Source organism: Watersipora subatra, chromosome 3, assembly GCF_963576615.1.
Source record: "Watersipora subatra chromosome 3, tzWatSuba1.1, whole genome shotgun sequence".
Taxonomy (NCBI): Eukaryota; Metazoa; Bryozoa; class Gymnolaemata; order Cheilostomatida; family Watersiporidae; genus Watersipora; species Watersipora subatra.
In genome coordinates, this window is record NC_088710.1 from 9,139,995 (window position 1) to 9,154,158 (window position 14,164).

The following is a 14,164-nucleotide window of genomic DNA, read 5'->3' on the forward strand; positions in this document are numbered from 1 at the left end:
GTGTTATTTGTTTCGATCCAGCTCGCTATACTACGTGAGCCGACTCGCCCAAAAAGTCGTAAATCAACCGAGCTAATGTGAACGAAATGACATATACATACATGTACTTTTATTGCATAGTGAACTCTAGAATGGCTTGAAAAAAAACTACTTTGTATGACAAACGTGTAACTAATTTTAAAGATCTTATTTTAACAAAAAATTTATATGGCTTTGCCATCAAAATAGGGTTAGAAATAGTGGGTGTTGAGTGTTATTTGTTTTCCTTCCTTTTATTGCAAAAGTATTTTTATTGGCTAATGTTCCAATGATACAGGAAAGCAACTAACCTAAGACATACAAAATAATATCTTACCTGCATTAGATGCAATCGTAAACAATTTTGCGTCACTTTTTTCTCTCGCAAAAATTGCTGGAATTTCATTGAGCTTTAGATTTTGCAAATAGTTTCATTATGAAGTTTGTTACATTTGCTAAACGTTGCGATGAAGCTCCAAACCTATCAATGATTATGCATACACAATTCTGCAGTACATTTAGCGTAACATAATTTATGTAGTTTTCATTTCACAACTAGATACTACGCATTACATTTAGTATAATATAGTTTATGTAGTTTTCATTATTTGAAGCGACGTTATAATATATACTTTCTATCTATAACATAATAAACATTATTTTAACCAGCTGTATATTTTTTGTAGATCTCGGCTCAATTATTTGGAGCTGCCATGGGCGGTTGTATCCCTATGATATCGAATCGCTTCAAGCAGATAGTTATAACACTGTGCGTTATACTTACTTCAACTAATGCTGCTTTAAATATTGTCTGGTCGATCAATGCTGGAGGAGAGAAGCATACGGACATTCATGGTATCAGGTAGGATTGGTAGCATGGTTTTAAAATGTCACACTGTCATTTTTAAATGTCAAATTTTCATGCTGATTTCTCATTTTTACAGGAATTACCGAATTAGTCTATTTTTAAAACAATTTGCAATTTACCTTTCAGAAAAAATTATTGGGAATGTATTACTGTAACATTATATGATCTTAAAGCTGTATTTGTTCCTACAACGTTCATACATCTCCAGGTACAACCGTGATCCTTTGACTATTGGGGAAGCATCGGACTATGGCACAACCATGCAAATAGGCAGAGTTGCACCTCCTGACCAGATACTTTACCAGACAGAGAGGTATCACTTCAGCGACTTTAATTATAACATCCCCTTGAGAGAAGATGGTGACTATGTTTTGGTGCTCAAGTTTTGTGAGGTCTGGTTCAATGCTCCTAACCAGAAGGTAATTCATAGGGATGTGACTAATATTCGATTTCTTCACCAGCTTTTTGCAACTGATTATGAATTTGTGCTTGGTTGCCAGCATGTAATTAATTAATTAATTCTGTTGGTACAGTGCTGGACTAAAGTTTGAGACACAGAAAAATTGAGCGACTTTGACCTGGAAGTTTGAATTGTGGCTACATTATTGTCTTTAAGTTGTCAAAACTATATATCATCTTTACCAGAATATTCTACGATTCTAATATTTCTATTCGGCTTCCTAATGATTTATGTATTACTTGCAGTCTTCTATCACACAGGAAACTCAAGGCAAAAAAACCTAGGCTAGAATAACTGCATATCGTGGATGAAAGGCGTAAACTGAATAGTAGACTACATACATCTAAGTTTGCTAATCTTAAAGTTCATGAACAACGACTTTTAGTATGGTTTGGTGGATCTATAAAACGTCGTTTGGGTTGTTGAAAGTGTTAGTGTCTGATTGGAGAGCCTCTTTTTGCCTTGATCATCAGGTCATATCATCTTGGCATGCTTCGCACCAGCTTTTCCAGCTGTTCCTTCGTCACAGTGTTGTTCCAGGCTTTGATTTTCTCTGAGTTGAGTTTTTGTGCTTGGCTCATCCTTGCCTAGACGCTCGCTGATTTGTTGTCAAAGGTTCTCAATCAGGTTGAGGTCGGGGCTCTGTTTGTTGTCAAAGGTTCTCAATCAGGTTGAGGTCGGGGCTCTGTTTGTTGCGTACCTTTGTTTTGTCTCTGCTCAGTGGCATGGAGCGTTATCATCATGGAAGAGTTAATATATTCAGAAGATATATTCATATTTGTGTGAGAATATATTCAGCAATAATGTTATTGCTCTATTTGTTCCTGCGAGTCAGAAAGCCTTAAATAACTCTTCAATAAATTCTGCATTCTCAAATCAAATTCATAATATAGAACTGTAAAAAACTACATTAATAATCAATAACATTAAGTTTTACTGCAACTTGCCTTAATTAAAAAAATATAAAATGGAAATGTAGGTTTTGTGACATGTAGCTTAGGTAGTAGAGGCAGTGGTAGAGGTACACATGACCTTGAATGAAACTAAAAATGATTTAATGCAGTAACCTCATATATTTGGATTATTTTTATATTTTCCAGTTTTTTTTCACCTTTTACCAGCAACACCTCGATGTTTTCTGTCATTTGTTGTAAATTACTTCAAGAGATATTCCCATAATGTTACGTTGTAATGTATGTTGAAAAATTTGTGTGTTGAAATGATCGTAAACAAGGTGTGACTGCATTTTTAACCCATCATTACAACTAGGAGAATGATTCCCCTAGTTGTAATGATGGGTTGGGGTTAGCGTGAGTACCTATTCCATTGGCACCTGGAATACCCCTTGTTGACCTTTGAGTTACGATTTCGACTTGCCTATTTGGTAGTCAACAAGTATTTTTACCTTGCAAATTCTTATGTTTTAATTTTTAGATTTGTATGATCAGTAATGATAGCAAGTTTGTTTTAGCAAAAAGGTAAAGATTTTTTAGAATGCCAACTCAGAGTTTCTATTCATTCCATAACCTTGTAGTTAATTCTCACTTTCCTCAGGAGCTCACGCTACAAACTGGCTTCATGTTATCTACCACTGTCAGTGTTTATTGTCCTTGACAGGTGTTCAATGTACAGCTGAATGATGTACATGATGTGGTAAAGAACCTCGATATCTTTGGAAAAGTTGGTCGCGCTGTCGCCCACGATGAAATAATTCCATTTCAAGTTAAAAATAAGAAGCTTATAGTCAATGGCAGGAAGTCTGACATTGAGGATAACTCGGTGTCACTGACACTCCTCAAGGTAAGATAACTCTTGATGAGTGTGTTGTGTGGTGTGGAGAACTTTGATATATTATAGTATGAATATTTACAGCATATGCAACTATGCGTAATGGCAATAGATAACAGTAGATGAAATTATGACAAAGTAGGTATAGGAGTTGTGGGCTTTACAGATACTGCTGTTCTTCTATAGAGAGGTCTTGTGAGAGTGTTTGCTTTCTGGTTAAACCTTGACCAATGTCTTTTAATACTAGAGCATACTTTGGAGTAATCCTATCCTTAATCCTATCCAAATAGATTTACTACACAAATATGTTGGACCACGTACACATTATTCTGCACTTGGCAGTCCTGCGCACCTTGAGGGATCGTAATGATTGATCAGTACATTCATAATTAAGAATTGGCAAGGTGATGGGGTGGTGGTAGCGTGCTTGACTTCGAATATGATGCCCTGAGTTTAATTTCTGGTGTAGGCGATGTTTTTTCCTAACGCTCTTGGCGTAGCTTCGGACAGACAGACAGACACGACTCGTATTATAGTAAAGACCAGGTGAATGCCACGCATTTCCTGGGTAATAAAAAAGTCTTTGCACAGAAAATTTATTTTTACTTAACATATAACAACAGTTACCATTCTAATTTTCAAACTTCATATCACGAAAAGTGTTTTGTGCAATTCAAATAAATTAAGAGACAAAACGAAAAATTGTAAAGGACTTTAAACTTTTTTCAAACAACTGCTAACTTTTAAACTTCATATCATGAAAAAGGGTTTTGCGTATTTGAAATAAATTAAGAAAAAAAATAAAACAACTGTAAAGGTGTTTAAACGTGAAATGATTAGCAAATAATGGCTTAATAAAGTCTGTTTTACTACGATAAAATGAAAAATGATTTGGTAATGAGACAAATATTACAGACAGAAAACAAAATAAAAGCATTAATTTGTTGAATTAGTAATAACAATTAGCGCATAAAAATGTGTGTATAAAAAGTTACTATACAGTAACTTTAGTGTATTTAGTGGTTGTGATGTGCAATGAAATATAATATTACAATGTACTACGTGCAGTACATATCGTAGGGAGTTTTTACCTTCGAGGCAGACGTATAACATAAACGTTGAATTTAACTTACCCATAAATGAATTTAGCTTACTAAACACATACTTAAAGTTTTAGTACGCATTTTCTAAACTAAACTTTAAAGGTTGACTTGCAACAAAATTCACATTACCGTTATTTGATATAAAAAGATTCACCATGTCTTACTCTGTTGTGTTGTATGTGCAAAATATGTGGAAAGGTGATTACAAGCTCTTAAAAGCTTAAAAGCGAACAGAAAATCGCAGCCCCACGAGACCGCCGTAGTTTCGATTTCCTTTCCAAAACGGCTCAAATGTGATGTAGTTGTGAGAGATGGTTTCTGTTTACACTTTCTTGCAACCTTATTCGTCGAAATACTTTCACAAATATACTTCACGCATTCAATAAAACTATGTCTATTGTTCTTACGCGTCTGTTTTATCGTCATTGTAATGCTGTCACTTTTAGCACTGATATCTTATAACTTACTGTAAAAAATTGTTAAAATTTTTAACCTTAGCTTGAAGGAGTACATATTATTGTCTGATAATCATGACGAGCCTGTTGGTTACCTGTGATAATCGAAAAGTGCTGCAAAAATTATTTGCGAAGTATTGGGTCACATGATCAGATTATGACTTGACCATTGAATAATGCCGAAACAAAACTGTAAAGTAGCGAGCATCTATATTTGATACGGGGTCTTCGGTAAAACCCGAAGTGTTTGTCATAAACTAGTACTATGATAAGTTTTATATTGAGCTTTTTATTGGCCTTTCAATTCACGTGAGAACATACGTGACAAGACGATAACCAAATTTCATGGTTACGTCATCGAAATAAACAGATTCCAATCTACGGCGGCTTTTTGTTTTTGAGCTTTTAAGAGCATGTAATCACATTTCCACATATTTGGCACTTACAAAACAACCGAGTAAGACATGATGAATCTTTTGATACCAAATAGCTGTAATGTAAATTTTGTTGCAAGTTGACCTTTAATTTTGTCATCATCTAAAATTTTATCATCTAAAATTTTATCACCGTCTAGAATTTGTTTACATTTCTTTTTCCGCTTTCGTTTTCACTATGACTTATAACGAATAACGCTGAACTGAGAAAGACAGAGGGATTGAGCATCAAATCTCTTTTAGGCGTTATGAAAGGGATTTCAGCGAGTAGCATATCGTCGTTTTCATTATTTCGACGTCATCACAGCATCAGAAATTTGTTAATATCGTATTAGGGAAAAAAGTTAAAGTAAAGGTAAGTAAGTTAGTTAAGGCAGTAAGTTAAGTAAAGAAATTTTTTAGCTGTTGGTAAGGATGGAAAAACATGTTCCATTGGAAAAATGTTCCAAGGCGGAAAAATCTTATAACAGGGCCATCGTAACTGTATTAATTAATAGTTTAGCGTGTGCAATCACGAAAGGCATTTATCGTATATGATAAGAGCAATGGTTGTGATAAGAATGGTTTAGCCTTGTGGTTACGCGCGCTTGTATGCAAGTTTGCAGTTGCAATCTTCATGAGTTCAAGGCCAGTTTGAGGGAATTTTTCGTTTCTAAAACTTCATCGCTATAACTGAGCAGACGAATGACAAGCTTTGAGCGAGATAGAGATATATATATATATATAGATTAGATTTTTCTAGTAATGCTTATCCTGTTTTAGGAAGTAATTAGCTGAATTTCGCACTAGTCAGTTTGTGTTTCTTCTGTTAGTCTTTCCATTACCGGCTCAAGTTCTTCTGCTAGTCCCTTCTTACTGACTCGAGTTGTTTTGCTATTCTCACCATTAGAAGAATTTACAATGAGGAGAGTTAATGTTACAGGGAGAGCGAGACAACCCTAAGCTAAATGCAGCGTATGTAATGAAGGGCTCCTTGGCAGGTAGGAATTAGCTTCGGCGTTATCCCAAAATTATATCAAATTCAAAATCTTATTTGCATCGGTCCATTAAATTTTTTGCTCCATGTTACATGAGTAGGCTGAATTACATGTATATGAGAATGAACACCTTCATGTGGTGTTTGTCTTCTGGCTTTATGTGAACTCCTGATAATAATTACTGTGGAACCTCGATTCTCGAACATAATTCATTCCAGAAGGACTTGGTTCAAATACCAAGTTGTTTGAGATCCGAAACAGTTTGTCCCATTAGAATAAATGTATGTAAATTTTAATCCGTTCCAAGGTGAAAAAACAACTTCGGTAAGTATTTTTTCAACATTTTACAACATAAACTGTACTGTATACTGCATACTATAAATAAAAACGGGTAGATATAGATCATGTTTAATTCTAATAAAAGGTTTTTTATTTAATATGATGGGGAAAAAAGTAAACATTTTGTATGTTTTGCTCTTAAAACATCAAAAACATTAAAGGTTAAGATACAATACCAAAAATTGCAGAAATTGATAACGAAACAGCAAAAAAATGCAACACATCAGTTACATCAAAAATCATGGGCAAAAGAAAATGTAAACAGCAAAGGCATGTTCACTTCACATCTTTGAAGGAGAATCCTTCTCCAAAAATTTTTAGGCTAACTCGACTGGTGGGGGGGTTATGTCCCTAGCAAATTTCTTCGGTAGAGGAGGCGTCGTTCCAGATGGTTCCTCCTTTTTTGTAAAGAATTTATGAAGCAGAAATTGGTTCTCCGTTTGTTAATGAATGTTTTCATGCTATTTCCGGAGCGGTTCCAATTCCAATGCGCATGCTTCGGTTTGGTTGAGAACCAAATTTATGTTCGAGATCCGAGACGAACAAATTTCAAAATCTTTGATCGAAAACCGAGTTGGTCGAGAACCGAAGTGTTTGAGAACCGAGATTCCACTGTACTTGAAAGCTTCCATGTTCTTCAAATATTTTTCATTGTCAAGTGTATTTTGAGCAATGTCGAATTGGCAAGCTATTATTGTAAATATTCATATGACCATTTTGGAGTCGTCTCACCTGGAAAATTGTCAACCTCCCTGGATATAAGCTCTTGAGTTATCTATATAAAGTAATGTGGAGCGCATTCCTTTTGCCTCAATCAAAAGGATTGTATTAGTAGTCTACTAACATTTAGTAGACCAATTGGAGGACACAGTCACCATGATTATGTCTACCGATTGGACAAATATATTCTAAATGTTACATACTAACTGCTGGCAATTTTGTATTTTCTAAACTTCTTAAATATAGTGCTGTTATCTTTGCATTGTAAGAGATCAGACTACATTAGCTTCCAGGTGTTTTGTTTCACTGTTTTAATTCATAATTTGTTATTTCATGCAGACTGTTGCAATATGCCATTAAATATTCAGTATTTTACTTTAGCTAATGCTAGTTTTTGTGCCAGATGTGATCATTGATGAAACTTATTAAGGTTGAGTTATTGTTTCTGCAGATGTCCCAACACTGCCCCCGCTGCCACAGCAAGAGGTTGATGATGTGGAAGAGGAAGAAGAAGAAGAGGAGATAGTGAGAGAGACACCTCAAGACACGAAAAAGAGAGCTCATACATCTGGGCCAAAGGTGCAGGACCCGTACGCGATGTCCGATTCCTCCTCTATGCTCATCCCAATAGTGATAGCAGTCGCTGCCTTCATACCGTTGCTCTACTGTCTGTGCAAAATATAGACAATTTCATTCCGTCTCACACTCCAGAGCTGGTTGCTGCAATTATTACCATATATGATGGAATGAGTCCGCTATGTCCAGTCATTCACATAGTCTACCCAATAACTTTTTGCAAACTTCGCATTTTTAGTTTTTTGTCCGCTTGCCATTACTTAGTTCACAGTATCATAGATCATGGTATGTTGTAATTACGAATTGAGCTCTATTTCTCACTAGGCTATATGAATGCGTATACAAAGCAATTAATATTTACTAACAATTGTTTGCAACATAGCAATTCTTTTATGTTGTCTTTACTGCAACATTCTCTGCCATAGGCTGTTTTGTCTTGTTTCTTTATGGTTCAGCATAAAACGTAATGATTATTGAATATGTTCTCAATTCTACAAAACAAATTCAGATGATTGTTTAATCTCAGCTACTGTTAGTCAAAACATAGGTTTTGCCTTTTTATCAACAAAATCAGATAACAGATAATTACAGATGGGAATGTAGAATATGTGAATATCAGAAGCTTTCCTGTGATTAAAAGTTATACAAACACTAGCTTTCACAGAAATCCTGGGATTTTAGCTTTCATAGAAAGTCAGGGAACTCGCTAATAGGAGTCCTATATAAATGGGCGTGAATCAGTGCTGCAGGTTACGGTATCTACAGTGTGTTGGAACCATGGAGTTATCTCCCCTAGAGTGAACTACACGAGCGTTTCCGGTGCCAACAAGAAGCGTTTAGGCCACGCCTCTTTTTTGTGCTAGTCAGTCGTAGTGATTGACTAGATCAATAACATCAACCATGAGAAGGGTTAAACAAGGATCATGAATTTCCAGTTAAGATAGTAATTAATGCTCATATTAAAGAAATGATGATTATAGTTTATTACTGTAATATATGCGTATTATTTAAAGCAATTCAATACCTACCAGGGATCGCTAAACATATTATGGAAATGTTTACTTTTCCATTTCCACAAACATAAATATTTCCATAATTTTAGGGAAATGGATATGGAAATTTTATTTTAGAAATATGGAAATGAATTATGGAAATGCTATGGAAATGGAAATAATATGGAAATGAAGTAGGGATATGTTATGGAAATACTATTGAAATAAAGTAGGCAAATGTTATGGAAATGGAAATAATATGGAAATGATTTATGGAAATGATTTATGGAAATGGAAATTGTGACATACACGTAAACCCTGATACCTACATGACTTGCAAAGGCACTGAATAGATAGTGTTAAGTAAGTGAGTTAATGCAATCAGTTACTCATAGATAAGATAGATAGTCATACTGGGGTTGTATTACATTAGGCTGATGGAAAGCTAATTGACTGCCATCAACTATGAGCTGTACTACTCGAGTTGCCCGAGTAATAAAAAAATCTTTGGACAGAAAATTTATTTTTATATAACATTTACCATTCTAACTTTTAAACTTCATATCATGAGAAAAAAATTTAAGCAGTTCAAATGAATTGAGAGAAAAAGGAAAACAACTGTAGAGGTTTTCAAGCTTTTTCAAACAACTACAACTTTTAAATTTCATATCATGAATGAAGTGTTTTGTTGAAATAAATTAGGAAAAAAATAAAACTGTAAATGTGTTTAAATGTAAAATAGTTAGCAAGTAATGGCTAAATATAATCTGTTTAGCTATTACAATGAAAAATTATTTAATAATTAAAGTAATAAAAAAGTCTATTTAATTTTTATATAATTATAATTTAGCATAATTAAGTATAATTTATTTTTATCTAACATATAAGAACATTTGCCACTTTAACTTTCAAACCTTTTGCATGCTTACATCCAGCAAAGATGTCCACTAACTAGTGGTCATATTTGCTTCAAGCTAGTCTATGTATTTGATTGATATGTATTGAAATATAATATTACATGCAAGGGCTGTTTGTGAACTGTGGTGTCAATGAACAGATTTGCCAACCCAAGAGTGGGGCAATGCGTGAGATTTGGTTTCGGGGCAATTGATGTATCAATGATAGTATATATAAAATTGTGGAAATTGGGGCAAAAATCTCACGCATTTCTCACGCATTTTCATTTTTTCTTTGGGGCGATTGCGTGAGTCTCACGCCCAATGCGTGAGAGTTGGCAGGTATGTCAATGAATCACTCTATCACCATACAATGTCAATACTTTCAGTTGATGGAAGTCGATTAGCTTCCCATCACACCAATGTAATACAACCCCAGTATGACTATTTATCTTATCTATGAGTAACCAATGATATACAGCCCCCTATGTGTGGTGGCTGTATATCATTGGAGTAACTGATTGTATTAATTCACTTAACACTATCTATTCAATGCCTTTGCAAGGCATGTAGGTATTGAATTGCTTTAAATCATAAGCATATAGTAAAGTAATAAACTATAATCATCATTTTTTTAATATGAGCAATAATTACTATCTTAACTGTGGAAATTCATGATCATTCTCATGGCTGATGTTATTGTTCTGTCAATCACTACGATTGACTAGCATAAAAAGAGGCGTGGCCTAAACGCTCCTTGTTGGCACCGGAAACGCTCGTGTTGTTGAAGGCGCAGTTGTCACTTTAGAGGGAAGATAACTCTATTGTTGGAACAGCAAGTAGATTAGCGCAGAGTAACGCTCACCTGGTGTTCCTAGTACCGAAAACAGCCTAGGTCAAGGTGAACATCAGTGAAAGTCGAAACGGAGATTTTCATTCATATAACCCGTAATTTTAATGTCCGTGGAATATTCTGTCAAACAAGTCGCTGTATTAACCATGCACACGAATTTGCTTCTTTTCGTTTAATCGTTTTTTAAACACACTAGCTATACGTTTGTTCTCATATTAATCACACTGTTGGTCGTATTAGTTGCAGCCATTAACAACGATATTCACTTGTTTCCAACATCGAGCGCGCTGTTGTAGCTTATTTGGTTGTAAATGAGCTATCTACCTTCAGTATTAGTATGAGTCCAAATCTCCTTATATATGGATAGTCTTCACTTCAGTTGTGGTTGTCGTTAGGGGCAGAGGACTCTGGTTAGCTGGTGCTATAGTGTTATTCACCGTCTATGTGAGTGTCGATGCCGATAGGTGGGAGGTAGTCTAGTGATGGTCAGGTTACAGTTCTACAACAAGGCTAATCCAATGCTATAGTTCATGTAACGATGCCTCATATATACGCTAATGTACGTACACCTCCAACCAACCCTCTAAAGACTGGGTTGGGGTTAGATTAGCAGTCTAGATGTAAGATATTATGATATAATATACATGTTGATCGATCAACTATTAGTATACAATTAAATGATGTTGCTTCCTTAGTTGCTAGACATGGAATGAATATAACTATAAAGCTACTTCTATATAAATAGATATACTGAATAGGAGTTGTGTTCCTACTATAGTGTTGCTATGGACTGAGTAAGTAATTCCCAACTCAACAATCAAATGGTAAGAATATTGTACACGTATGCAGCATGTAAACAATGGTTGTTGATGCATACTTGTTTCCGTTAGTGGGAGATAATATATGCTGTAGGAATGTATTGTAACTGCTAAGTTTCCTACCTATTAACTAATCTCTTGACATTTACGTTTGTGGGAACATTGCTAATATACAGCTATTTCAAAAACATGATTTTCAGCTATAACAGCGCCAACATTGACACTCCACGAATATAAGATAGCGCAAGGAGTTCGTATAGGCCGTGGGCCAAGGCAGTTTATCTTGCATTTCTGTTGGCACCTCCTTTCAGTGGCAATTTCTGCAGTGACTCAGACAAATTTTGGTATGAAGAGTTGTCACAGCTGCCATTCCACCTTCTATAAAAAATTTGATAAAAATGATATTTTAGGATTTATCTTCCCTGTAAATAATGCTCTTTTCATAGAAGCATCAAGTTTGCAACCTTTCATCATAATTATTTTGCTGTGATTTGTTATGATTGGTTAAAGTACTTGTTTTTATAGTTTGGAGACAGAGAGGATTAATCGTAGTTACAAGTATGGCGACCGGAAAACGAACCCGGTTTTTATATTCTAATCTCTAAACCAAGATGCTAACAGAAAAGAGTATGCTCATAAAATATTATACAGTAAACAATTATCAATGCATTGTAATTATTAAACACCAAATTAGCTTGACGTGGATAAGGTAAAACATGTAGATAATCTCAAACATAATGTCAACATCTCCCCTTCTAACAATAGTCTCTTACTGTACATAGTCTTTCATCCAGACTGGCTTTTGGCATTGCCTAGGTGGATTTCGTCGGGGAGTGGCCTCAGGGGACTGAATTCCGGGACTGGGACCTGGGGCTAGGGCCTGGGACTGGGACTCTGAGTGAGTAGCTGGTGCATCAATATTCTGTGGTGATCTGCTCCTTGGTGGAGAATGCTGGCTTGGGTGTTCTGGCATATCTACAGGCACTGGCCTTAGATCACGCCGGTTTCGCCTCAACAAGTTATCATGGCATTCGACTGTGTAGGAGCGGTCAGTTAGTTGCTTGACCAGTCTTCCTTCTTTCCATTCTCGACGATGTCGATTGAAATCCTGTACCATTACCGTGGTCCCCTCCTGTAAAGCAGGAAGATTCTTGTGCGGATCATTATATTTCTCCTGAGTCTTTTTCCGTTTTAGCCACTTTTCCCTCCAGTTCTGGACCTCATCCTCATTAGGCTTTCGGGGGCTCAGTGGCAAGATAGATCTCGTCTCCCTACCCAAGAGTCTCGGTATAGGAGTAGTGGACATCTCCGATGTAGGAGTGTTGAGGTACTCTAGTATTGCTAACTGGGGATCTGCAGTCCTCCTTAAAGTCCTTTTTACTATCTTTACTGCCGACTCCACTTTGCCGTTGGACTGGGGGTAGTGTGGTGAGCTTGTAGTGTGGTAGAATCGCCACTTCTCTGCAAATGTTGCAAATTTATCAGAGGCAAACTGAGGCCCATTGTCGGTTTGGACCACTTGTGGGATGCCCAGCCTCGCAAACAGTTGTTTCAGCTGGTCTATAATTCCTTGAGAAGACAGGTTCTTCACTGGGTGACATTCCAGATAATCGGATATGTAATCCACAATCACAATGAAGTGTTCCTTCTCATATTCGCACAAGTCGACTCCGATCTTGGTCCAGGGTTTCGCAGGAACTGCATGTGCTTGGTGTTCTTCTCGCTGTTGTCGGTCTGTATCCTGCAGACACACCAAGCATCGACTACATCTTTCTGTGACATCTTTGGACATGCCTTTTCAATATACAGTGAGTCGGGCTCTGCGTAGAGTTGCTCCCGTCCCCATGTGACTAGCATGGAGACTCTCAATCACCTCGGCTTGCATCTCTCTCGGAATGACTGTTCTACTGCCACGGTAGATAATGCCATCCTCTACGGTCATTTCATCCCGAAAGGAGTGGTAATGCCTGATCAGAGGTGAGGAGGGTACATCTTGCCAACCGGCTTTGATGTGTTCCATCAGTTCTAACAAATCTTTGTCCTTAGAGGTTAGCCGCTGTACTTTCTGGTAGAGCACATTTGGCAATGACCGGTCTCCAGGCTTTTCTGTACACTGAAACACGTGCTCCCGTGGTGGCGCTGTCCCTGGTGCTTCCATGTAAGCATCTCTAGACAGCATATCTGCAGTCTTCTGGTCTTTTCCCCGTCTCCAAAGAATTTTGATGCCAGAATATCGTTGTAGAGCCAGCAGCATAGCCTGCACTCTCCTTGAAGCCTTGAATAAAGGTTTTTTGAAAATTGTGGGTATTGGCTGGTGGTCTGTGTGGACCGTCACATCTGCGTGACCAAAGATGTACTGGTCAAACTTTTCTGTGCCGAAAACAATGGCCAGGCATTCAAGTTCCAAGGGGACATACTTGGTCTCACATTCAGTGAGCGACCGTGACACGTAGGCAATCGGCTTACCATCCTGCATAAGTGCAGCTCCTATTCCTGCCGTTGAAGCATCCCTCTGGATCACGATGGGCTTGTTGGTATCAAAATACTGGAGAGTGTCTGCCCCCACCAACATAGCCTTAAGCTTTCGGAAAGCTCTTTCTTGGTCACGGCCCCACTCAAAGACTGTATTGTCCTTAAGGAGTCTCCTCAGTGGTTCACTCTCAGCCGACAAGTTGTTGATGAACTTGGACATGTATGTCACATGTCCGAGAAATCTTCGCACCCCCTCTGTAGACGCTGGTGGCTGCATCTTCTCAGTGGCTTCAACTTTTGCCGGATCTGGCTTAACTCCGGCGGCTGGGAGAACATGTCCAATGTAGTTGAGCTCATCCTGCAAAAACTTGCATTTTTGGCGATTCAGGCGTAGT

The 14,164-nt window shown here is 37.0% G+C and overlaps 1 protein-coding gene across 1 annotated transcript; it reads left to right on the forward strand.

Annotated features, from left to right (window-relative positions):
* The first annotated feature begins 704 nt into the window (after nucleotides 1-704).
* Nucleotides 705-8,216, forward strand: LOC137391082 (malectin-like). The gene is made up of 5 exons (XM_068077433.1): nucleotides 705-880; nucleotides 1,095-1,305; nucleotides 2,964-3,146; nucleotides 6,049-6,106; nucleotides 7,614-8,216. Exons 1-5 carry the CDS (start codon nucleotides 732-734, stop codon nucleotides 7,844-7,846), a joined length of 834 nt encoding a protein of 277 aa, XP_067933534.1. The 5' UTR covers nucleotides 705-731; the 3' UTR covers nucleotides 7,847-8,216.
* The last annotated feature ends 5,948 nt before the right edge of the window (nucleotides 8,217-14,164 follow it).